At 40.9% G+C, this 27,791-nt stretch overlaps 1 protein-coding gene across 1 annotated transcript in view; it reads right to left on the minus strand.

Annotated features, from left to right (window-relative positions):
- Positions 1-1,001: 1,001 nt before the first annotated feature.
- The window catches only part of LOC140372564 (serine/threonine-protein kinase PAK 5-like), a 44,432-nt gene continuing 17,642 nt past the window's right edge, over positions 1,002-27,791 (minus strand). The window contains exons 2-3 of the mRNA XM_072459697.1: positions 3,662-3,885; positions 1,002-1,112 (exon numbers count right to left, since the gene is read on the minus strand). Of these exons, the coding sequence (XP_072315798.1) occupies positions 1,062-1,112; positions 3,662-3,865 (255 nt within the window). The 5' untranslated portion in view covers positions 3,866-3,885 and the 3' untranslated portion in view covers positions 1,002-1,061. The remainder of the gene's footprint in view (positions 1,113-3,661; positions 3,886-27,791) is intronic.

A 27,791-nucleotide genomic window follows, 5' to 3' on the forward strand; every position in this document is an offset into this window, starting at 1 on the left:
AGAGGAGAGGGAGAGGGGGGAAGAAAGAGAGAGGGGGAGGGGGAGAGAGAGAGTATGAGGGGGGAGGGAGGGGAGAGAGGGGAAGAGAGAGAAAAAGAGAGAGAGGGGAAGAGGAGAGAGTATAGAAAGAATATGAGACAGCGAAGGGGGAAGGGAGACAGAAGGGGGAGAAGAGAGGAGTTAGAAGAGAGACCTGAGAAAAGAGAGAGAGAGAGAGAGAGAGAGAGAGAGAGAGAGAGAGAGAGAGAGAGAGAGAGAGAGAGGGGGGGAGGGGGTTCATCTAATCAGAGCGAATCATGCCGATGGATTATGCGACAATGAAAAAGTCTAAAATCAGACGCTTTGATCGAATACAAAATCAGTCAAATCAATATCACACTGTAAAAACAAGCGAGTTGAAATGCCCAGAATTAAGAGACTCGAGTCCGTTTTCGACGCAGCGAGATTTATCAACGGAACGAGTCATATTCGACCTACAATAAGGATTTTTTTTTTTATTAATTTGTTTATTTTTAACTTTTAAAAAGACTATTCAAAATCAGATTTTTACCACTGTAAAATCACAAACTGGTCATTTTCTTCTGCGATTTGATGCAATGTGGACCAATAAAACAATAGTAAATAACATATAAACGATGATATAATAAAGGCATGCACAAAAATCATGTGTTAAATATATGTAAAAGTCAAAATCTTCTCAAATCAAGCCATTTTAACTGACATTTTTTCCATTTTTACAGTGTAATTCTGATTTTAAAGGTGCACTGCGTAACTTTTTTTCTGGTAGAGGACACGCCGCCTGGTTAAGCTTCACTTTCTCAATGGAGAGAAGCGGATGGCGCCACCAGGCCAGAGTTCCAGGTCAGATCTACGGAGAGGCAAGCCCCACCAAAAGTAATAATTTTAACTATACAAACGCTGCGCAGTTTGCATTTACTGTGGCAGGTTTGAGGCCTCGGAGGCGTGGAAAGTTGCACAGTGCACCTTTAAGGCCGCTTTGACTCATGTAGAGGTTGATTTTTGCAGTGAATGTGAGAGGAGGGGAAGAAGGGAAGAGGAAGTCATACTTTAACCAAGGGCGTTTCGGACGGCCGCACTTTCTTGGGAGATATCTGTGAAGAGAGCAAGAGCATTATTTCCTGTTTAGGCCTCTTCAGAGATATCTCCTCCTGTGCCACTTTCTGTTCCAGTGTCACCAGTAAAAAACCTCCACTCCACCAAAATGACTTGAATTCACAATATTCTACAGTTAATTTAAGGCTATACACTGCAGCTAAAACTAGTCTCTATTTGTTTAAGAATAAATAGAAGTAAGGAGTACTTTGATTACAAAAAAAATCCTATTAAGTCATATTATTATGTTTTTTAATTTTTTTTTATTTAGTTTACACAAATATCAAATAAAATATCCAAAAAATCTACTGTAATTATTTTTTGATGAAATAATTCAACTTAGGCAAATGAATCAAGACATTTAAAACTGTCTCTTTCTATTTGTCAAGTGAGATTTTGGCAATTTCATTAAGGAAAAACTAGATTTTTTAAATGTATTTTGCATTTATGTAAACAGAGAAGACTTTCTCTCTGAATTTATTTTTCTTTTCACCTGCAGCTTAGATTTATCGTCTTATTCAAAGCTGCTTTATTTTCAAAGCTGCTTTATAGGATTTAATTTTTCTATTTCCAAGTAAAATGATCTGCCGGTAGGAACAGAAGTCAAATATACAATATATATGTCTCTCTATTTATATAAGTATCTATTAAAAATAACTATATATTATGAATTCAAGTCATTTAAAGTGATTGATTGTTTGGCAGTGAATATTTCGCTTCATTCACACTCAGAATGTTAGATGTAGCCAATTCATTATTATTTATTTTTTTAGAATTGTTGAAAAAATGTGAAATAAAGAACTGTAAATAATTAATTTTGAAATAGATAAAATTACTTAAATTTAGAATATTAAGTATTTTTGACAAAATTATTTGTATTAAATATATTTATTTTTTTACATAGAACTACAAATACATAATGAATTAAATATATTTAATAATAAATGAAAAAATATAATAAAATAGAGACAGACAGGACCAGATTAATTGTGGGATTAAATTCAATAAATTGTGTTTTCTCTTTTATTTTATATTCGTGAAGATTTTGATATATGTTTTTTTAACATACAATTTTATTTATTTGAAGAAGACTACTTAAAACTAAAATCAAAATATCATAAATCATAATTTTCCAAACTTCTCAACAAGATTAATACATGAATTCAAGTCATTTGAAGTATATTTGTTTGTATAAATAGTATATAGTAGTTGGTACTGTAGCCATAGCGATGAGGTTAAACGTCCCGTAGGACGTGGTTGTCGGGGTGGCTCATGTCGTTGTCGGGGTCGCACATGCAGGATACACTTGGGACCACAGACGAGATGAAATGTGACAGAATCGTCTAATAGTTTATAAATACAACGACATGCTGATAAAGAATTTAAATTATTGTAAATTTAGGGAGTGAATGAACAACAACACACCAGAGGAGACACTCAGAAGAAGGTTTGGACACAAGAGACACAACAAGAAGAACATGCAAAGACATTTACACTATAACAGTGTGACAGTGTTTTTGGCCAGCAGAGGGCGACAGTGCGACAGTGTGAGGAGAGAGTGGATCTGCTACAAACACTGAACAAGAGCGCTGTGTTTTACCATATGGAATGGGAAATTTTCAGTAATTTACCTCAGAATATATGTTCCTGTATATTTCTTTCTTTTTCAACTGTGTTTGTGTACATTTCATTTGTACTTCATACTCAAAATAATGTCATAATAAAAAGACTAAAGGTACGATCACTCCTGGAGGAATGAGGGATTATATCAAATTAAAAGTCTGAATCTGGACTTTTTATTGCTTAATATTATTTATATTTAGCCATTTTTTGCCATTATTGTTACTATTTATTATTATGTCTTTATTATTATGTATTAAGTATTATTATTACATCCAATTAAAAAGTCTGAATCTAAATTATTATCATTATCATTATGTATTATTTATTATATTTGTCTTGTTTTCTTTGTACTTTTAAAAAATCAGCAGAAGAATAAAAAAGTCTGAATCTTGAACTAAACGGGATGTAACACAGTGTGCAAATCTCCCTGTACAATATTATCATAATATTAATGTCAACGTACGATATTCATTCAGATATTGTGGAGAAACGAGATTGCAGAAATGTTACTTTTTAAAATGCCTTTGGTGCAAATCACATTCAAAAGAATCTCTTAAAAACCGATCTAAAGTTCCCTCAGTTTTTTTTGAGCTGCTGCAACGACAATACACCACAAACGGCCTCTCAAAGAACAGGAGCTATTATTTATACATATAGTGATGGATTTAGACATAATGATATTTAATTATTTTTTGACGATCAGATGAAGCTGGTCAGGAAAATGAATTGAAGAAACAGATATTTGCAAGTTTTCGTAACGTTTGGATGAATTTCGCCGGAACATTGTCGCTTTACTGAAAATTCGCTTACGGCTCTGACACTGCCAATCAACGAAGCGTCTGGGGGAGAGTGAAATCTGACTATCACCGCATTGTTTCTTTAACACTATGAGCTGTCTGAAGTGTGCGTGCCGTGCCCCCCGTACCTTCATGGGCGCCAGCTGGATGGGCGTGATGTACGAGGGGTCCACCATGGGCTTGGGTCGGTTGGCGGTGTCAGCCAGCAGGCTCTGCCATTGCTGGGGCAGCCCGGTGAACTTCTGCTCGCGCGGGTCGAAGCCTGTGTGGACGCGATGCTCGAAGTTGGATGGCGCCGAGATCTCCAACCGCTTCTTCTTCTTCCCAAACATGCTGGAAAAGCCGGGCAAACCTGCGACAAAGAAGAGTGTTTGAGGCGAGTGCGGTGAAAACGTGTCGACAATAAGGCCATTTCAACAACTCAAGAGTACATTTCATTTACCGTATTTTCCGGGCTATAAGTCGCACCTGAGTATAAGTCGCACCAGCCAAAAACATCTTCACAGAGAAGAAAAAAATATATATAAGTCGCACTGGGGTATAAGTCGCATTTTTGGGGGAAATGTATTTGATCAAATCCAAGACCAAGAACAGACATTTCATCATGAAATGCAGTTTAAAATAATAACAGATGAGAGATCATGGTGAATAGGTGTACGTATGCTAACGCTAACACCTTCAGCTACATGAGGCACAGACAGAACTGTGGTAAGTGTCTGGTATGTTAACGTAACATATTAACAGTTATTCAGATAACTATAGCATAAAGAACATGCTAACAAGTTTACCAAAGCATCAGTTTTACCCCAAATCACTAAATCCATTGAATTCTTCTTCCTCTGTGTCACTTCTAAACAACTCCACAAACTCCAGAGGTAGAGGAAGTGCAGATTCTTCTTCTTCTTCTGCGTCGCTTAGAGCCTAGAGCGCCCTCTTGTGGTTGTCAGTGTGAAAAAAACAAATAATATCACATATAAGTCGCACCCCGGCCAAAACTATGAAAAAATGTGCGACTTATAGTCCGAAAAATACGGTAGTCAAGGGATTAGAAAAGGGAAAGTACCAAGATTTGTTTCTATTAAAGCAGAACTAAGTCATTCGATGGAGCGATAGAGCGATAGAGCGATAGAGCGATAGAGCTCCCCCTGCAGCTCCCTTGTGAAAATACACTGTCAGAAAATAGTCACAAACTTCATGATAAGAGCACATAATCACAAACAAAAACATTTCACACTGCCAAATATAAAAGAAGGGCGAGGGTTTCCCAGGAGAGTCGTCGTCGTCAATGTTGGTGAATGTTACGAGGCTGGTTTTCCGCTCAGAGACAGCAGGGGGCGACGGCGGACGCTTATTAAAATACATATCTAACCGTCACTGGGGCTCACAAAGATGTTCAATGAGGTCAAAATGTTACTGAGTTCTGCTTTAATGAGACATAAGAAGACAAGGCTGTTACATTGCATTGTTCTTTCACTTGGTTTGAGGGAAAACACACAAGAAAAAGAATAAAACAAACAATAAATACATGTAAAACTCTACCTCCATAACCTCTGAGGGCCTGAACATGGGAGGAGTTTTTACACACGTTCAGGTATATTTTCTCGTTTCTCGAGCTACCTGATGTAGCTCATCGTGAACGAATGAAACCTTTATTGCCTCGAGAACATATAAAAACACGTCACGAGCTACAGGAAAACACAGAGATCGCCGAAGCACACGGAGCGGCGACTTTAAAACACAGTCCACGTGTCGAAAGGCGGAGCATGGGCGTCGCCGAGCAGACGAATACTGCGAAGGATCAAAACGCCTCTCTTGCTCTTTGTTCGAGGTCGTTCATCCTCTGGGAAAGACTTGGACCGTATTTGTCGGAGACGCCGTCCGTTTGTCTGTCTGAGATCTGGATCTGAGCCTCACAATCTGATCTCATTTGATCTTGTTTTGCAGCGCTTCACCCCAGCACTGAATGCAGTAAAACACTTTCCACTTTAGGACAAGATGGAGAAGCACAAATCCAGTAGTTTTATTTATTTAATTTTTTAATTTATTCAGTTTCGATACTTATATTGATACTTGGGCTTTGAGTCCAATACCCAATATCAGCCGATACCAGGTTGCTGTCCGTAAAACGCCTTAAACGTGTCATCGGAACGAGTTCTCATAAATAAAATGCTAATAATGATATTTACGCACCCATCGCAGCAAAACGTTGTAAAATAAACTCTGAAGTTTGTCTGAGCTTAGATTTTCGACATTTACAGTGCAGTTTGTGTTCTTAAAATGGCTAGTATGCATATCAGACGAGTATCGGAAGATCGGGACTCAATACCCAATCCGCTGCATTTTCTAGCACAGCCACGGATATCAATAGTGCTCTCGATATCGGCGCACGCCTTGTCAGAGATCATTTCCCTCTCCTGATTGATGACAGCCTCCTCAAACACCTGCTGTTCTTTCAACCACGACCGGACAGAATATTATCATTATTCTTTATTCGGACTCGGAAAGTGAGGTGTGTCCTCCTCTGCCCAACACACACAATCTTCCTTTGCCCTCTTCGACCAACAAAACCAACAAAAACCAACAAAACTTGACCGATTCGAGAGACAAGAATCACACTCAAAGCAGCCGATTTGAGCACGTTCCGGCAAAAAGGGAGTCGGGAGGCGTGCGACCGTCATTGGCGCGCCGACCGATCCCGAGATGCGTTTTCTTGGAGCCGCGCCGCACGGACAGAAAATAGAACAGCTCTCTGTCCAAAAATCTGGCGCGCAGCAAAGTTACGCAACCTCAAAATATAAAGAAGTCGCACAGAAGCCGAGAGAAAAGTCGTTTTTTTGTGCTATTGCCAGAGTTTTAGAGCGAACAGCGGTTGACATGTGCGCTCCAGAGGGTTCCAGCTGGTTCCAGAGGGTTCCAGTGAGTTTCGGTGTGTTCCAGAGGTCCAGAGGGTTCCAGCGAGTTCCAGTGGGTTCCAGAGGGTTCCAGTGGGTTCCAGGTGGTTCCAGAGGGTTCCAGCAGGTTCCAGTGGGCTCCAGTAGGTTCCAGGTTCCTTTTTTTGGCCCAGATCGTCAGTGTTTTTTTGCCCGCTCGCCACAGACCTCTGGATGGCACAGACAGAGGTATTGTTGCTTCGGGTGGATGCACAATGTCCAGTCACAGGGAGCAAATGTCACGCGGGCCCTGAATGTGTCGCGTTGTCTGGTATTGTGCACGGCCATTGTTCTCAGGCAAAACAGCCGTCTCTATCTCTACTTCTCTCTCTTTCTCTGTTACAGCCTATTCTGTGTTTTTCTGTCGCCAAAAATGTAGACAAGACAAAAGCCAGACAACGAACAGTATTTTTGTACTTGAACATGTTCAAAAAAGTATTAAAAAAACAGCATTGGTTTATATGATGTCATGTTTTTGGTCCATTCACTTTTCTTGACCATTTATTGATTGGAATTTTGAAATGAGTGATGGAATATATTGCAGATGGACAAACGTGGTAACGGGCATCGAACAAATGGGACAAATAAGTATAAATAAGAACAAATATAAAAATAAATATTCTGACTGAATTTGGAAATGGACAATTTTGAAAGACTTTGGACTACTTCAGACAATTTTTTCAATTTTTTTATTTACATATGCCATCTTTTTGTTTTGGAGTGTTTAGTTGATGTTTGTTGTTTATTTTTTCGCTCTCTGGTCAGTTTCTGTTGTGTTCTGTGTTTTTTTGGTTGTACTGTTGATACATTTGAAAACTGAAAATGATAAATAAATAAACAAATAAATCAATACATTTCAGAAATGCTCCTTTGAACATAATTGTTGGCATTGCTTTTCTTTAAATTGCACGGGATCTAACGCTCATCTCTAATGTATCGCCGACGATCTGAGCCAGTTCCATGTGTGGCAGTAGAGGGCCAAATCCCATCTACATCGCTGTAAAGAGACTTTAAATACGTTTCTACAGTTATTTCTGCCTGAGAAGCTGCTATATGAAAAAAACAAACCGGCTCCTAATGAAATATTGTTTATGGATTTTACTCCAGGTCTAATTAGGAGTACCGTTTAAAGGCACAGTACAGGTTAAAGTGCTTATGGCGGTTTCACACTATTTTAAGATTCTGCTAAAAAAAAAATTAAAATGTATCCCAATTTGACAATTTAATAGGTTTATAATTCTACTTCCTGACCGTAAATCATGACATCACACATCAGAAAATGTTTTGGATTGTAACTGCAACTTTATCATGTGCTAAAGTCAAAGTAGTCATAGTATTAGTAGTATGCGGTGTTGTAGTAGTATTAGAAATGTATGCATTCTGGTACATTCGTGTGGGATTTGAAATAAAATCATGTTTTCCAACAAATCGTAAAAAATCCCCAAATAATTCCACTCTCGTCATTCTTGAAAATCTGTTACGCATGAAACCGTCTCTCCTCTTTTGGCCGAGGCCCACGCACTCGTCCTGGACCCTCGCCGCCTGAGCGACCTTTCCCTATTTTTAGCCCGAACTGCGAGGCCTGAAAAAGACATCGTCGCAGTGACATCATAAGACACGACTTTCAGATGAACGTAACGGTGAGATCAGAGAAACGCGCTAACGAGCTAACGGCTAATCGGGCTGCTTTAGACGGTAAGATGGATTTGAATAGCACAAAAAACATAAATACAATACATCTAGAGGTGGGCAATACGTACAATTACATAAATCAATAAAATTCCTTGTATTGTTCCACTCCAATGATTTATTTTATTGTATTTTTTACTTACATTAAACGCAAATAAGAATAATTATGGCTGCGGGATGTCTTGCAATCGACGCAAAATCACAATGTGGAAAGGCGCAATTGGCAAATCGCAACGACATAATTAATGTCTTATTATGTAAGAGAAGTGCAATTTTCAGAAATGATTGGGATTCTTGTTTAGCGGTTTGTGTTTCAGTCGTCTCAAATGTGAACTTTCAACAGAATCCTATCAACGTAACCACAATACGTATCAGAAAAAAATGCAATTAAAAATAATTTTGCAATCAAATATTTATTTTATTTTAGCCATTCTGTCCATTTTTAATTTATGACCATAAATAAGGTTTTCAGCACAAACTTTGAACTCTGATCCAGACAGAAGAAATAAGATAAATAATTAGCAGCTACGCGATGATTAAAATATACCTGATTGTTACATGTACTAAAGTAAAATCTGTTTTGCCTCAGTATAGATTTATTGTAAAAACAGCTCTTGAGTGGGAAAATGAGACTAATCTGTGCTGTCTGCATCTCATTATTGACCTAATTCCTTCCTGATCTTATTAAATAATATAAATAAGTTACACATTTGAACTCATTATCATCAAATCTCTAAATAATGAGCCTAAAGAAGGGGAGAAATGGATCATGGTCTCTGCAATATTTCACTTTCTGCAACAAAACACGATACAAACATATTTTAACCGTTCCAAATGTCCCTCCACACCCCCGTCTGACCTCCGTGACCTCTGACCCACATGCACAGTCCTGGTGATGATGAGCTTATGTGGCCTGTGAGCGCTAAGTCGTCTGGCCCAGTCCAGTCTCACCCACAGGCGTACGAGTGGGCCCTCCTTTTACCGTCCTGCACCGACACCGCCTTCAACTGTTCACAGCTCTACTCTGTGACATTATGTTCGTTAACTAACATGGCATCATGGCGCTGTTACGTGGCTGCGGTTCACGATAGCGAGCGGCGGATGGGTTTTTTGTGTATGCAGAATCACTCTAAAAATACAACTTCCAGTGGTTAAATGAGAAGGAAAACAATTATAAAATGGCTAAAAGCTCCTAAAAGTCGATTTGTATAATAGGTCTCTGTTAAAATGACTTGAATTCAGAGTCTCGATTTGAGATGTTTTGAAATCTAAAAATGTTTTAGATGTATTTAAAGTGCCCCCTACGACTCATTGAACTAAAATACAGTTAAGATAAATATAAAAATTTTGCTAAAAATGATTTTAAAAATTATCAGACAAAAGCACATTCTTAGGTTTATAATTTCACTTCCTGTTTGTAATTGATGACATCACACCAGGAAATAATCCAATAAGTAACACTCATCTAATGTCACAATTGTTTAAAATTTTACAAATAAAAATGTATAAGAGCAACTTTGTTTGGTTGAATTAATGTTTAGAGAGGCAAAAAATGTGTTTCTTTGTGTAAATTCTCCATAAATTTTGTCTGGAATGAGTCCCTGGTGTGATGTCACTTCCTGTTATCTTCTACAGATTTTTCAATGTTTCCTCCACAAATACCTGCTCAATTGGTATAAAACTATAATGTATATGTACAACAGGTATAAATACACCAAATAAAGTTAACATTTGAAAATCGTTAAAAACTATCATAGGCACTTTAAGGTGTAACATTTTTATATTTAAGTTAAACTGAAGCTAAACTTGTTATTTATGACGTAGGAACGAGATAACAGGTCTTCAGCTGAACTCTCGCCTCTCGTGTCAAACCTTTTCCGTGGCTAAATTTATGGACAGATTGTGAAGCACAGATCCTGCCGACAACGCAGTGTCACCCCATAGACAAACGACACACCACATTAAGGGTAAAAAAAGGAGAGTTGTGACGAAACCGATGAGGGCGGTTTAGAAAGGCTATGCAAAGACAGGATAACTGTTAAAGAGCAGAGATATTGCACAAAAGCAGTGTTTACTATTTTTTTGTGTTGTTATATAGTGTTGTAGCCACAAGAACCGCAGAGATGACCCCAAGATACATACGAAAACACTAAAATGATGGTTAGTTTTGTCTGCTGGAGGGTTCACCACCTGCTTCTGTCCATGGTAAGCGTCCATGTTTTTCTAGGTATATTTCAGCAATCAAAACATAAAATAATCAAAAACAAATCAGATGCTACTGGCCATTAATATGACTGCAAGAAGTAGGGCAGTCAAACGTATCGAAAATCATATACTATATTACCGAAACTTGATTTGAGGAAGTATTGATGATCATTTTGTGTTGAAATTACATTCTAGTGTATAAGTGTTCTTTGTGGTATCAAATCAGAATTAAGTTTTGAGCCCAAAAATTGTACTTAATGAACTGTCCTTTTTTTTGTGTTAAGCATCAGATCACAAAATATCATGTATCGCAATATATTTAAATCATATTAATATTGTTCGGGCTTTATATATCGTGATCGAGCCAATGGAGCAGGAGGTCAAATGAGGTGAACTGAACTTCTGCTCTAGATGTGACCGTTTACTGCCCAAAACAATTAAAATACTAACCCTGAGCGACCAAAATAAAGTACTTTGACATGCACAGCGCCTCCTTCTGTTGGAACATTTCACAACCACATTAACTATACAAAGAATTCAACATGTCCAAAGTCCAAAGGTGTAGTTCCTGACTCGTGGGTCAAAACGCCTGAGAGCCATCTGCCTCCTCTCCCCAGGCGCTTCCCTTTCACTATTCCTGGCTCTCAGATGACATCACAACCTTCTCTAGTCTCAGAGCATGAATATTCTGCTTTAATGTGGTGTAGGTTAAACATTTGTGGATTTTTCTCTTCCTTTTCATACGTTTGACCTTCATTTAGTGCAAACGGCAGGTCAGACGGCTCATTCAATTCATTAACTTATTTTGACCATTTTGGTGAAGTTTATACGTTTACTTCCTGGTTGTACATGTGCAGTTGCTGTGACATACTGTAAGTGTTACTGCCTGATTTGGCCATTTTGTTCAATCAGATTTATTATTGGAATATAAACGGTTACTTGCCCAAGTCCGGTAAAAAAAAAGGGATTTGAGTTACAGAAAACGGCCACAGATGTAAAACGGCCCACTTTGACGCTAATGAGCTAAAGCTATCACTGTGTCCAGGAGGTGCGAAGTCACTTTTGGAGAGGTTTTCAGGTCACGAGACGAGTGTTCTCCGGCGAAAACCATGTGAGTCTGCGTGGCGTTCGCAAAAGGCGGACCGCAGTGGACCGGAGCTGGTGGTACAGGAAGTCTGCAGGTGACAAAATACGACCTGCCGCGCATAACGTCGGCGTGCAAAGAATGAACTCTGAGAAACAGTTTAACTTAACTACATTCAAGCTATTTGAGAACACATAACTAACACATTTTTAAGTACTAAACTAGTTAAATGTAACTTGCCTTTGCTTTAGTTAGCGTTTGACAATTAAAACACATAACTACGCCTTTAATTTGTAGCTCGAATGTGGAAAGTGTCAAGTTGCTCCTGCGTTTTGTGAATCGATGACAAACCGTAGATCATGACGCAGTCCAGTCCCACTAAACAAAGTAATAACTGGGAAAACGTGCAACGTTAAACCTTTATTTGTCTACAATAAGTGTAAAACGATTATTATTAAAAGGCTGTTTTTTGTTGCAGCAAAATCAAAGGCCTTGTCCCTTAAGGAAATGATCACGTTTGTGTTTTTTCTTTTGGATATTTATTATACAATTACCATAAAATCATCTGATTATTTGACATCATCACATTCTCAAACCGGTTGTGTTCGTTTCCTAAATGTGTGCAGCGTTTTGGAGGCGAAACCGCTGTAATTTAGAGGCACAATTTGGCGCGGAGACGGAGCGGGCGCAAATATGCAAATACATTTCATACATAATTTAAAATGGAACATGGAAAGACACAAATTGCTGCTGATAAACAAGGAGAAGGAGGGGGAACGCTGACGCCATCTTCGACTGCGACAGGGAAGAGGAGGCAACGCTTCATCACCGGGACAAGCTACGGAACAGGATCAGAAGTATGCAGTATTATGTAGTATTATGTAGTATCAAGTATTAGTGTATGTAGTGTTTCTGTTCAACTGTACGCGTAAAAGTCCTGTATTATTCTGAATTGGTTTCGTAATTTAGTTTCCTGTTTTATTGGCCCATGTTTGAGTCTCTCACTGACTGTTCTGTTACATCTGATGTGAGTAATTGGATTTCTTTTGGATCAGGTTTTGACAAGGAAAATAATGCCAAAAAGGATAAACTAAAGTGGCAAAGACAGAGATGAAAGACAAAATGTTAAAGATTGAAAGTCGTTTTACTAATTGCACGTTTTCGACAGTCGCTTTAAAGATCCACACACATCCACCGCCTCAGAGCTCACAGCCTCAGAGCTCACAGCCTCAGAGCTCCACCACCTCAGAGCTCACAGCCTCAGAGCTCCACCACCTCAGAGCTCACAGCCTCAGAGCTCACAGCCTCAGAGCTCACAGCCTCAGAGCTCCACCACCTCAGAGCTCACAGCCTCAGAGCTCCACCACCTCAGAGCTCACAGCCTCAGAGCTCCACCACCTCAGAGCTCACAGCCTCAGAGCTCCACCACCTCAGAGCTCACAGCCTCAGAGCTCACAGCCTCAGAGCTCACAGCCTCAGAGCTCCACCACCTCAGAGCTCACAGCCTCAGAGCTCCACCACCTCAGAGCTCACAGCCTCAGAGCTCCACCACCTCAGAGCTCACAGCCTCAGAGCTCCACCACCTCAGAGCTCACAGCCTCAGAGCTCACAGCCTCAGAGCTCACAGCCTCAGAGCTCAACCGCCTCAGAGCTCACAGCCTCAGAGCTCAACCACCTCAGAGCTCAACCGCCTCAGAGCTCCACCGCCTCAGAACTCAACCGCCTCAGAGCTCCACCGCCTCAGAGCCCCGAGCTCAACCACCTCAGAGCTCACAGCCTCAGAGCTCAACCACCTCAGAGCTCCACCGCCTCAGAGCCTCAGAGCTCAATCACGTCAGAGCTCCACCGCATCAAGAGCTCCACCGCCTCGGAACTCCACCGCCTCAGAGCCTCAGAGCTCCATTGCTTCAGAGCTTCAGAGCTCCACCACCTCAGAGCTCCACCACCTCAGAGCTCCACCACCTCAGAGCTCCACCACCTTAGAGCTCCACCACCTCAGAGCTCCACCACCTTAGAGCTCCACCACCTCAGAACTCCACCACCTCAGAGCTCCACCACCTTAGAGCTCCACCACCTCAGAGCTCCTCCACCTTAGAGCTCCACCACCTCAGAGCTCCTCCACCTCAGAGCTCCACCACCTCAGAGCTCCACCACCTCAGAGCTCCACCACCTCAGAGCTCCACCACCTTAGAGCTCCACCACTTCAGAGCTCCTCCACCTCAGAGCTCAGGCCGCGTTCTCCTGCTGCATCTGAAAGTGTCACTGGGGCTTCATCACTCACTCAGAAAGACTTTTACCGCCATAAAACACTTCTGTCATTTCTAAGTGTAAATTTTTTCTCTAATTTCCCATAAACCTTTCTTTTTACCGTCATGTGACGAGACTAACGGCATGTGCTGTAATTTAAACACGCAGGGAAAATCAGATTTAATTATCGGATTATCTGATTATCTGATGTTTATGTGCCCAGTGTTACACCTCTTGATGTAATTAGGTGTAAATCCTTAGATCCTTAGTTAGATCAGGACTTAAACTCCCCAGACCAACCTAAATTACCCACAATACACTGCATCTTCACTTTGAAGCTAAAAGCTATTGTTTTAGCCTCATTTAAAGGTGTATTACTCCCCGATGCCTGCTTGTCCCCATAGATGTTATTGCTTTGCATGGAGTGTTCCACAGTATATCATTAATGTATCCATCTCTATGGAGACAAGAAGCTGGTGCCACCAGTTACAGGTCAGATCTGTGGAGAGGCGAGCCCGCTCACAGTAAGTCTTCTTCTTTATTTTTGTTCAGTAATAAAAACACCTGCATTTGAATGAACTCAAGATAGACACGTTTACATCCAAACAGCCACATCCAGCCATGGAGACAAGTCTACATCAGAAAAGTTACATCATACTTTTCTAATACTATAAATGCAAGACAAAGCACGACTGGATCATGTGTAATAAAACAACAAAAACTCATGCACTGTTCATTTCTCTCTGTTTTGTCAGAAAATGTTCGTTTTGTGGCTAAATCACAATCGAATCATAATTTCAATGTCACGATGACAAAAGCACAAAGACAACGTTTGTGTTATTTACTGTAAGTAACATAATCATGTGCAAACAACTAAATATCCAGCCTCACTATAGTGTAAATCTTGCTAACGCTGTGGTTTACTTTGGAACATACAAACATGTTTAGCGTGTTAATGCTCCTGAACGTGTTTAAATCTTGCACTTTTAACAGAATACACATAAATCACAAATATAATCCCAATCGAAATGCGTGCCATGCCAGAAAATCACAACTCGATATTTTGCTGAAAACGTTCAGCTCCAAGGAAGTCTAAGATGTTTAAGTGTTACGATTATTGAGAGCAGAAACATCAGGATATTTTATTTTATCAGTTTGTTTATTCAATTTTCATCTAAATTTATTTTGAAAAGTTGCCTCACGGAGCAGCACAAAATTGTTGATTTTACTGCCAAAAATAATTGAAAAAACACACAGAAAAACAGTTCTGCCTGCAGCGTCTCACCTTTACTAAATAAAAAACATAATATTGAACCTGAAGTCTTTAATCACAAGAGAAGCTGTCGCCAACTGATACCTGCAGGTTTAACTACGTAAGAAAACTTTAAAATCAGACATTAGTCGATCAAATTAAAATTCTGAAGGGTTAAAACTACAACAGCCTCCGAGGGTCAAAAATCCACACAGCTCAATCCAAACGTGTCTTGCCTGTCGCCCGCACAATAGCGTCTACAGAACAGGATCGGCGTTGGGTTTCAGCCGGAGAAAGATCACTTCCTCTGTCACTGCGAGCGTCTGTGTGAAGGAGCAGAGAGATAAGAGCTGCGAGAGGGAGGGAGGGAGGAACAGCTGGGGCGGACGGCGGCCATGACAGGGGCTGGACGGGCTGGACGGGCCGGTGAGGCAAAAGGACAAACCAGTGCGGCAGCTGCAGAAAGACTGAGTATAAAAGCCATCGTTCTCAAACTAGAGTCTGAGCCATGTGTTCTCCCAGATAAATACATTTTAAAAGGACATATTCTGCTTTTGTCTGCTCAGTTGTTATTATCTATGACACAAGTGTATTATTATTATTGTATATTTTGGATTGAATTGATCTAAAGCGACAAGTTTGACGTCATCTAGTTCAAAATTGCGGGGCAGATTTACGGCTGTCGCTTGATTGCGTGCGTTTGCGTGCAGGCCAGGGAAACCGGGTAAGTGGCCTTGTCCAATTGGAATAGATTTTTCAAAGTGCACGTGAACTCGGGAGGTGCAGCTGACGGGTCTCGATTTTGAACCTCAGACATCTTAATAACACATGTGGAGAAGTCGTCACACAGTCCCATCACACAGTCCCATCACAATCACACAGTCACATCACACAGTCCCATCACAATCACACAGTCACATCACACAGTCCCATCACAATCACACAGTCACATCACACAGTCACATCACACAGTCCGATCATACAGTCCCATCACACAGTCCCATCACGCAGTCCCATCACACAGTTCCATCACACAGTCCCATCACACAGTCCCATCACACAGTCCAATCAGACAGTCCAATCACACAGTCCCATCACACAGTCCCATCACACAGTCTCATCACACAGTTCCATCACACAGTCTCATCACACAGTTCCATCACACAGTCCCATCACACAGTCCAATCACACAGTTCCATCACACAGTCCCATCACACAGATCACACAGTCCAATCACACAGATCACACAGTCCAATCACACAGTTCCATCACACAGTCCCATCACACAGATCACACAGTCCAATCACACAGTCCCATCACACAGTCCCATCACACAGTGCAATCACACAGATCACACAGTCCCATCACACAGTCCCATCACAATCACACAGTCCCATCACACAGTCCCATTACACAGTCCCATCACAATCACACAGTCCCATCACACAGTCCCATCACACAGTCCCATTACACAGTCCCATCACGCAGTCCCATCACACAGTTCCATCACACAGTCCCATCACACAGTCCCATCACACAGTCCAATCAGACAGTCCAATCACACAGTCCCATCACACAGTCCCATCACACAGTCTCATCACACAGTTCCATCACACAGTCTCATCACACAGTTCCATCACACAGTCCCATCACACAGTCCAATCACACAGTTCCATCACACAGTCCCATCACACAGATCACACAGTCCAATCACACAGATCACACAGTCCAATCACACAGTTCCATCACACAGTCCCATCACACAGCGCAATCACACAGATCACACAGTCCCATCACACAGTCCCATCACACAGTCCCATCACAATCACACAGTCCCATCACACAGTCCCATTACACAGTCCCATCACAATCACACAGTCCCATCACACAGTCCCATCACATAGTCCCATCACACAGTCCCATCACACAGTCCGATCAAACGGATTAGATGTGTTTGGAAGTGTACTCACTCGTTTTCGCAGGGATTAATAACTTAAGACAACTTAATGCTGTATATGTATGTTTGTAATGTATAATGTATATTTCCCTGTTGCCATTTTTATCAGTAATTAAAGCTACAAAGGTTTAATGCTAAATTACGAGACGTCTCTGAAAGTCCTTCCACCCTCGCTCGTGGTTCTGTCAGCAGCAATAGACTGGGACAAATGGGGTCTGACTTGTTGTTTTGGTAAACTTGGAGTTCTTTCTATGTAAAATTGTTGGAAATGTGTGTTGCAGGTTTGAATTGACTAACTAACTCTTAGCATGTAAATGTGGCGACTGTAAACGTCATCACAACAAAGCGCTGAATAGAGCAGGCTATATTTTGTTTTTTTGTTTTTTTCTCCTCATGTTGATGAATCATGATTTTCAATTTAATTTATTTATTTATTCTCGTCTTTTTGAAATAATACAAAACAACTGCACAAAAGGAACACAAGACACAGAGACCATACAAACAAAAATAGTAAATAGTCTTAAACATGGCGTCAAAAGATTTCTTACAAAAGAACATAATAAACTAGATGTAGACTTTTAATCTGCCATTTAATGCAAAAAGTTCCACCACATGAGGATTGACTGTGGAACTTTCAATTAAAAAAAAAACATATCACTGAAAATTATACATTATACGATAAACATGAATCAAAGCGATCTCTCAATGTTTTGATTAATCGCCCGGCCCTGGAGTTCAAAGCGATTGCGTCTTGAATGCGGAAGAATTAAGATGACTCAAACGTGCAGAAAACACTCTAAACAACTTGACTAAAAGCTTTCAAAAGTGTAGGTAGCATATTACGTCTCCTTTAATGGCACACTGTCAAACCTTCCAGGCAAAGCAATCTCCATGGAGACAAGCAAGCAGTGAACCACACCCAGAGAAGTGACACAGTGCACCTTTTAAACCCTGTCGTTTCTTATAAGATACAGTGTTAAGAGTTTATGACATCAATAAATAAAATAAAATGACAACTTAATCTTCTCTTAAAAAGAACGTTGTTATGAACAGAAACACAGAATTTTTGAACGTTATTACAACGTCCAGAGAGTTCCAGCCTCAAACTGGTGGATAGATTTTAGATATCATTGTTAAAACGTTATTCCAGACGCCTACTGTATTTTCCGGACGATAAGTCGCACCACCTTTTTTCATAGTTTGGCCTCCGGATATATACTCCGGGGCGACTTGTGATATCATTAACACATTACTATATCATTTTGTTCATTATTTTCACTCTGACAACCACAAGAGGACGCTCGAGGCTCTAAGCGACGCATAAGAAGAATCTGCACTTCCTCTACCTCTGGAGTTTGTGGAGTTGTTTAGAAGTGACACAGAGGAAGAAGAATTCAATGGATTTAGTGATTTGGGGTAAAACTGATGCTTTGGTAAACTTGTTAGCATGTTCTTTATGCTATAGTTATCTGAATAACTGTTAATATGTTACGTTAACATACCAGACACTTACCACAGTTCTGTCTGTGCCTCATGTAGCTGAAGGTGTTAGCGTTAGCATACGTACACCTATTCACCATGTTCTCTCATCTGTTATTATTTTAAATTCTGTTCTTGGTCTTGGATTTGATCAAATACATTTCCCCAAAAATGAGACTTATACTCCAGTGCGACTTATATATATTTTTTTCTTCTCTATTATGTATTTTTTGTGACATACTCCAGAAATTACGGTAATCCACAGTTAATCCACAGTACAATAAAAAAATTGTCCATCCAGCACAACCACAATTCACCACAAAGCACCGCAGCTTCAGATGAGACGACGGGAGGGGAGAGAGAGTGTCTTTACATGAACAGAGACGAGTGAATGTGAGGCGTGAACACAGTTGTCCCGGTCGAACGAACTACGGTTTTGGTGAAAACACAAAATGCACATCACCGAACGGACATCGAGCGACGAGCGCGCAGCCGTTTGTTTCGCGCCTCGGTCCCAAACCTTCTCACACGCCGCTGAGATTTTTCACATGAGCAGAACAAGCATAACTTCATGACGCCAGGCGAAAAGTGACCGTACACCCGCTTTAACGCAACCTGTAATACACGAGTTTATTCAGTCAACTATTCACCACATGTCACATTAAACTGCGCCGTTTGAAGGAGCGAAAAGTACTCAATGGTAATAGAAAATTGCTCTTATTTAGGTCAAGTTTTGAAACAATAGATGGACATTTTTAACACATAATAAGAGTACTTTGTCTATTAGTTCTGCGAAATCTCGAGCTCATTCTAAAACTGTTCTGGAAAGACCACATTTTGTTCTGTTTATGATTTTCTTTTGTATCTACACTTGTTCAAATGAGTATCTAGTTGCAGTACTAGCTTTAGCATGGTTTGTATATCATTTTTGTTTTTTAAAGGCTTCATCTATGCATTAAAACTAGCTTTGGTTTTTTGGCACGTTCAGCAGTGGAAAGAAAGCTCAAGTATAAATACAGCAAATACATGGCTAAAAGTGCACTCAAGTTCTGCTGGATGAAAGTGTAAAATATGACTCAAAGAACTACTAGTCACTTCTGAATGTAATTTTAGTTGCATGAAATGGTTCAGCGTTTGTCGTGAAGGAGCAGAAACAGAAGCACTGCATGATTTTTAAACGTAATTAAATGGGTCAAATTTACTTACATGTTTTTTTTTTAATAATGTGAGTATTTGTCATTGGTTACTTAATTTCCACCTCTGGATACTTTTTCTAATTTAAAATAATACTCAAACACTGGATTTCACCCTTATTTTTTTACACAATGTATGTATATTGTTGCCAGCAGAGAGCCAAGGAAGCTAACAGATGCTAACGGCAAACCATTCTAAATGTTGACGCGATTACTACGAGTTGTGTACTTTTAAAACAGAGAAAACATCCTCCTGACATGAGCTGAAACTGAGCATTTTTAGCTCTAAAGAGGAAACAAAAAAACATAAAAACACAACCGCAGTTACGTCGATGACGCAACCACAAAGCACAGGCAAAAACAGAGCCGTTTTTGCGTAAAACATGGGCTCTTTACATTACTGACACTTAAATATGAGGTAAAGAATCTCAAAGTGTCCAAACCCTATTTCTGACGGAGATTTGGGCCTGCCGTGCCAGGTCTGCGGAGCGCTGCTGTCGGCCCACGTGCCAACGGAGCGGTCGGAGCATTCCTGAGAGAGACACGCCCGACACAAGCTCCTCTGGATAAAAATACACAGAGGGCCTTCGGGGTGTGAGAGGGGCCCAAACGCTCTGGTGAGGCGGAGACGTGTGGGCAGCTGCAGACTAAATACAACCGGGCGGACCGACCAATCAGGGGAAGGCACGGTCAGGTGGTGGGAAAACAAACATGGAGGCTCACGAATAAAAAATAAATAAATGAAAATAATAATAAGATTGAAAACAAACTCTAAACTCTGTAAATATGAGGTAGCTCTGGGCGATATGACAAAAAAAAAGGCAATATTTTTTGCTATATTACATTTTTAGAGTCTTATTTTTCAAACATAAATAATGCAGACTTTTATCCAGTGCCATTTAACACAAAAGAAGTCGCATTTCTGGCTCTAAAAACAAATTTTCCAGTCATTTTTATGGACCTCTCTGAAAAAATGGCCCAGTTTAATTTGAAAAATAAATATATGGCCGACTAAAACACATTGGAAACACTTTTTGTCAGCTTTTCTTTGGATGTGTCAATGTTATTTAGTTCTACTTAGTTTTTGCGTGAGGTGGAGGGAGTTTTTTTTTTTTGCTTGTTTTTTGTGATTGTATTGTTATGTTGATTTTTGTAATATTTTATTGTTGTTAATTAAAAAAAAAAGAAAAATAATTGACATTTATTAATGACTGATTCTCGATCTCAATTAAAAATCTTGTTAGTTGTGATTGATTATTGTGTCCATAATTAAGATGAAACCTCCACCTATAAAATCAGTTAATTTCATGCAAAGTACAACCACTAACCCTACTACAACCTCACAACGCCCTGTAAAAGAGGAATATCACGGGAGCGGATCTACCTTCACGTCACCTGTAAAAGAGGAATATCACGGGAGGCTTCGGGAGGCTTCGGGAGATGAGCACTTTTATCTAAATGAGATCTTAAAAGTCTGGAGGACAAAGCGTGGTCTGCACACGTGCGGCGGCTGCTGCTGCCCACACGCTGGTGCAAGAGTCGGGAGGATTGGATAAAGCGATGCATGAACTGGTTTAGGATTATATTTATAAGATACAGTGTAAAAAAGACATGTAATTTTGTTAAAAGTGGAGGGTCTGCCACCTGCTGGTCTTCACATGTTATAGACTCTTTCAAGAATGACGTGTTTAGGACACACAGCCTGATGTGAACGTTCTATACTCTTCTTTTTAATGAGACAGCATAATAAAAACATGAATGTATTAGAGAAAGCAAATGGTTGTTATTTATGTTTGTCAAAAGTCAAAAATCAGATAATATACAATACTAAAACTAGTGTTAAAACTAGATACTCATTTAGACAAGAATAAATTAAAAAAAAACTGTTTTAAATTTATCTTGGGCTCTATCAGAACTAGTATAATAAATACATTTATATTATATTTTTAGTGTAAAATCAAGTTTGAAATGTTAGTATTGTTTCAACTCCATTTTGTTACATGTTTAATGAGAGTCAATATCTGGCTAAATGTCTAAAGTTCATTTATTTAAGTTGGATTTGTGGTGCTTGATTAAATAAAACAAAAATATCACTGTCAAACTGTTGCCTGCGATGTTGTTGTTGGTGTATTATCATCCAGCATAACGTTAGATTTAAGACGTGGCCGTTAGCGTGTATGCTAATGTTGACACTAATTGCTGACGTTAATAATCCGCACAAAACAGTGTCATATGTTTTCTAACGAGGCTCTGGTGATGCTCAGGTGAAGTCGAGCGTTTTTTAGTCGCCAAAACAGTCCTGATTTTTCATAAGTTTGTGAGGTTTGGAGGCTAACGCTAACCCTCCCATCGAATATGCACTGGAGCTAATGTACTAGCCTTTAGCCGCTGTGGAAGGGTCTTGCGCTTTGCCAGGATGTTTCACGCTAATAAGGCCTTGATACATTTAACTCCATACTGTTTCTAGGAAAGCAATAACATCTCCATGGTAACAAGCAGTAATTTGAACAGGTCGAAAAAGTTTATACAAGATTTTTGGAGTTTGCTTCAGGTATTTCCCTTTTTTATTAAACTTGTCTGCCAGTGGAGAAAGCCTTTTTACTTCTAGGATTGAACTATAGGATTAAATATTAGGATTAAATACAGAACAGTAAAGTCTACAACAATCATGGGAAACTTAATCTCTAAATCAAGTCACCAAAAACTCATCCAAACTGATTGAAATTCGCATCAGCCAAAGTACATGGTCCAAACGTTTCTTAATCGTGTCACCCAAACTGAAGCCGACATGAAAGCAGAGGCTGTATGCTAGCTTGAGCGCCGCGGGGCTAACTTCTGTACACAAGCGCCGCGTCATCGGCCTCGCATAGACACAACGCTCCTTCTTCTGAAACTAAAGCGGGTTTTTACAGTTGGGTTTGTGTGAGAGCGTAAAGAAGACGACACTGTTCCTCTCGCATGGGACACAAACGAACCACAAACCACAGACGAAACACGGAAATTAGCGGAACGTTTCAGGTCCACAGTAAAGAGGCCATTCGATGACAACGTTTCTTAAAAATACCAACGGGTCGATCTGAGGCAATCAAACCTCATGGAAATAAAAACGTTTTTGCTCGCTGAATGCATTTGAATCCTTTTTTAGGACAAGCTGGAGGCCTGTTTCCACTGGCTCGCTTCGAAACCATATCTTTGGCTAGCGGTATTATGCTCTTGCTAAGGAGGAGTTAAACAGCAGAGCGAGATGATTAGACAAGACGGCCAAAAGCAAATAAAAGGCAGAAGATGATCATTTACCCCCAAACGCTGACTTTATCTTGTCATAAACCTTCATATTTCCACTGACGGTAACTTCTCATTGAGACTACAACACAAAGCTAGCGCGTATTAGCATCAGCTGTTTCCTGTTTATCGACGCACAAGATCGAGATTATTTGATGAATCTAAAGTTATCCAAACCCAACACATTTCGTAATAGAGATGTTAAAATGCATCCCACAGTCCCAAAAAAGATTACAGAATGTCTATCTGCATGGAAACCATCGCTGTGGGGTAATGTAATGCATGTTTTTTAAGATGTTTTGAGCAGTAAAAACACAAGTTTAATCCATTGTCGAACATTTCAGGTAAAGCCACAACATATCGTATTTGACTTAAAGGAAACTGTTATTTAAATTGTATTACGCTGAAATGACCTCAAACTAAACTAAATCGAATGTGTCCACAATAGTTGCACATTTTCAAGTTCACTTCACATCTTCAGACTTCAAACTGAACATAAATGGGTTGGACAAATCCTTTAAACAACTCGGGCTCGTTTACGTGTCTTTCTCGTCGCACCAGCCGCACGAGGATTTACCGAAGCATCAATAATTGAAGCTTAAGTCGCGCTTTAACACGAGTGCAGATAATGGGCTGGAGTGGAAGAGCCTTTCAAAGAACACCGAGCTTTTATCCCAGAAAGCCAAAGTGCAGAACGTAAAGTGTAGAGTGCATAGTAACATCTGAGGAGGGCTTGTCCCAATGAACGCCAAGGGGAAGTTTACAGTTCTAAACCCAAAAGAGTAAAAAGCATAACTTAAATTACCTATATTCTTCTAAATTTTAGTTCAATGAGCCGTCCGACCAGTAGGGCGCACTTTAAGGCGTAAAAGCGTCCAAATAATGTTCCAATTCAGTCCGGATTCTTTTCAATTCAAAGTCCGTATGTGATTTTGTTCCATTTTCCATGTGTCAGTTTTGGTGTCGGTCCAGTCCTTAGCCGTCGGTGCAGTTGTTTGTAAAGTATGTTCCACAGGTATCCATCCATGTTGTCCAGAGCAGGAGTTTTGAGGCCCAGGAGTTTTGAGGCCTTGGTACATTGTTGTGAAATTGAATGGGATGTGATGTCAAAAACAGCAATGGTTTGTTCATTTCCAGACAGTATTTACACATGACAATGGTTAGTCTCCTGGCAACCACAGATTCTCCCGCACTCAGCCCCTCCCTGTGAGAGTCGTGGACACTCTGACACTCTTCCAACAGAGATTTCGTGGTCCTCCATAGATGCGTTCGCACATGCGGGAACTTGTACAGTAGCAACCGAGTCCGCCATTTTGAAAGGGGCACAACCGCACGTCTACTACATACGATATCCAGGATATATGAGGCCAAAATGCCAAAAACCTGCGTTCTGTTTGGACATCGCTCTGTTGTCAGACCAAGGAATGATCGCTTTGTCGTGTACCTTAGTTTGTCGTTATCGTCTAAACAATCAAAGTATTCGTAGCTCATTATGCCGTGGAAAAGGATGACGTCGTGGTAGTTGCTAGAATATCTATATTTATATATTCCAAATGGCCGCTATGAGGAAGTCCCGGATGTATGACGTCACCGCGAACGCATGTATTGTGAAGTACACACATGTTCCCACTCTTCGTCCGTCAAAACAAAACAACCCTCTTTATATTGATTATTTTTCAGTGTTCATTCCCACTGGTGACAGCAGAGGGCGCTCCCATGCCTAAATACTGCTCTTAAACGGAGGTGTAGCCCGTATGATATCACATTCACTTGCTTTTTTCTCCATTACTCTTCCTGCTCGTCTCATGTTGTGGCCGCACGACCTTTAGCGCTTCACAATGAGGTCGCCGCGTGTGGCTTTGTGAGGATTAATCGTCTTAAACTGAAGGGGCTCGGGACTGCCAGGGTCCGCGCTCTCGGGGGGAATCTCCTCTCACTCCGTCATCTGACCGCCGGACGATTGATCGCCGCCACATCGTAAACGGCAGCGCTTCAGCAGCAGACACTACGAAACAACGGGCTGGTGTACGCAACTTTCTAATGCCGCGCAGAAATATCAGAATTATGTTTAAAAAAAAGAAAATATTTTTTAGCCGTATTGATTTGATCTTTTTTTTTTTTTATACTTATTCTATGCATCTTGTGGACTTTTTTTTCTCCATTAAAAATATATAAAATTTGTTTGAATTTGTATTGCTATGACGACAATCCTAGTTTCCTCTTATGAAACCCATGGATTTATCTGATGCAATTTTAGCCATTTCAAAGTATTCCTTTCTCACTGTCGCGCGCAAAAAGCACACAATTATACGGGGGACATTGAAACTGTGATTTCTGAGCAAGACAACCTGGTAAACAAGCTTAAATGAGGATAAATACAATTCCATGGATGTTTGTTGGCACGGAAACGACATTATAACATGAATATGAGCTGAATAAAGTACAGTTTTTGGAGTATGAGTGTAGACCGGGGCACATAGAGGGATTATCACGCAGACGGCGACGTGATTGACGGGTCCAGATCTAGATCCAGACACTTTCTGATATTTGGACGAGTATATGATATATATTTTGAACATAAAGTACACGAAGACTACTGCAGATACACATCCCAGTATTTGCACCGTCCATTATACCGCACGAGGAAGAGTAACCTACAAAGACTTATGAAACATTGATGGAGCCACTTCAGTCATCTCTCTCTCTCTCTCTCTCTCTGACCCACTGCTCACTCACTCTCTTCTCCCCCAGCCCCGCCTTTTCCTCCCACCTCACCACGCCCCCTTCAACCCTCCACTCTCTCTCCCCCTTTCTTCTTTCTCTCCCTCTCATTCTCTTTTTCACTTTCTCTCACCTTCTGCTCACTGCTCTCTCTGACCTCTCTTCTGTCTCTTCCCCTCCTCCTCATCTATCTCTCTCTTGTCCCACTCTCCACTAGATCCTCCCTCCACATCTTCCCCCTTTCTCTCACTCTTCCGCTCTACTTTCTTCCCCCCGTTCTCTCTGCTCTTTCTTCCCCCCTCTTCCCTCGTTCCCCTCCTCTGCCACCCCTTTCTCTCTGTCTCACTCTCACCCCCTCTGTCTTTCTGTTCATCCTGCCCCTTTTTTTCCATTTTCCGCTGTCTCACCCTCCACCTCTTCCCCCTTTCTCTCGCTCTTCCGCTCTATTTTCTTCCTCCCTCCTCTCCCCGTTCTCTCAGCTCACTCTTCTCTCTTTCCCCTCCTCTTCTGCCACACTCTCACCCCTTTCTCTCTGTTCATCCTGCCCCCTTTTTCCTCTTTCCTCTCTATCTCTCCCTCATCTTCCCCCTTTCTCTCGCTCTCTTCCTCTCTATTTTCTTCCTCCATCCTCCCCCAGTCTCTCTGCTCTCTTCCTCCCTCTTCCCGTCTTCCCCCTTTCCCTCTCTCTTCCTCTTTACAGTAATTCTTCCTCCTCCCCCCATTCGCTCTCCCCTCCTCCTCCTCTGCCACCCCTTCTCTGTCTCTCTCTGTTTCTCTCTCACCCGCTCTGTCTCTCTGTTCATCCTGCCCCCATTTCCCCTCTCTCCTCCCTCTCTCCCCCTCTCTCCTCTCCTCCCTCTCTCCTCTCCCTCTCTCTCCCCTCTCCCCCTCTCTCCCCCTCTCTCTCCCTCTCTCCTCTCCCTCTCTCTTCCCTCTCCCTCTCTCTCCTCCCCCTCTCCTCTCCTCCCTCTCTCTCCTCTCCCTCTCTCCCCCTCTCTCCTCCCTCTCTCCCCCTCTCTCCTCTCCCTCTCTCTTCCCTCTCCCCCTCTCTCCCCCTCTCTCCTCCCTCTCTCCCCCTCTCTCCTCTCTTTCCCTCTCCCCCTCTCTCCCTCTTTCCTCTCCCGCTCTCTTCCCTCTCCCCCTCTCTCCTCCCTCTCTCCCCCTCTCTCCTCTCTCTCTCCTCCCTCTCTCCTCTCCTCCCTCTCTCCTCTCCCTCTCTCCCCCCATTTCTCCCCCTTTCTCCTCCCTCTCTCCCCCTCTCTCCTCCTTCTCTCCCCCTCTCTCCTCCCTCTCTCCTCTCCCTCTCTCTTCCCTCTCCCCCTCTCTCCTCCCCCCCGATCAGCTGTGATGATGGAGCACAGAGGCTTATACCTGCTGACCCACATTAACTCACACAGACTCAGCAGAACGTCAGCGTAACAACAGCCAGGGTCAGTTTGTCTCACGGACCGGAATCACAAACAAACGTTACTTTACACGGCCACAATTTAATCAAAATATCACGTGCATATGGTCAAATCACAAAGGATGCAATTATTTATATCTGTCCACTGAGAACAACCGAAGAGAAGTTCATGTTTTGGTGTTTTCACAAATCTTAAAGCTCCTTCAGTGGTTTACGATGTGAAGTCTGGACAGAATCCTACTTTTATCGCAATTGCAGTATCGTCCTGATAAATATTTGCTGATTTTGGAACATGATTTGAACACTTTTGACAAGACTATATTGATATTATCTGCCATTCTTGTAGGAAAATTGCATATTGCATTTAAAAAAAAAGAGCGTAATAGATTTTTTCTTTCACAATATATTGAAATAAGTCAGGAATAAAATATAAATGAAATGTTCTGAGTTTAATAATGCATCCGCACAACAGTCAAGGCCTTTCAAATCAATCATTTAAATATTGTGAATTATATATTTTTCAACCAAGATATCACTTTTTTGCAGTGTGAGCATTTAAGTGAAAAAAATGAAATAAGTCCAAATAAATAATAAAATAAATGTCAATCTTTAAAAAATAAATCAATACAATAATAAATAATATAAATTATCTTATTATTTATATTTTATTAATATTTAAATTCAAACCAAATGAGTAAACCAGAACTAAACCAAGCCTTAATTCAGTTTAAACCAGGTTTGAAAGTCAGGACTAATTTGGCGTAAACCAGGGCAGCAGGGCTAAAACTGACTTACTAGTGTTATAGACTGTAAC

Source organism: Eucyclogobius newberryi, unplaced genomic scaffold, assembly GCF_026437365.1.
Source record: "Eucyclogobius newberryi isolate DKJ021-1_F unplaced genomic scaffold, fEucNew1.0.hap1 SCAF_257, whole genome shotgun sequence".
NCBI classification, from domain to species: Eukaryota; Metazoa; Chordata; class Actinopteri; order Gobiiformes; family Gobiidae; genus Eucyclogobius; species Eucyclogobius newberryi.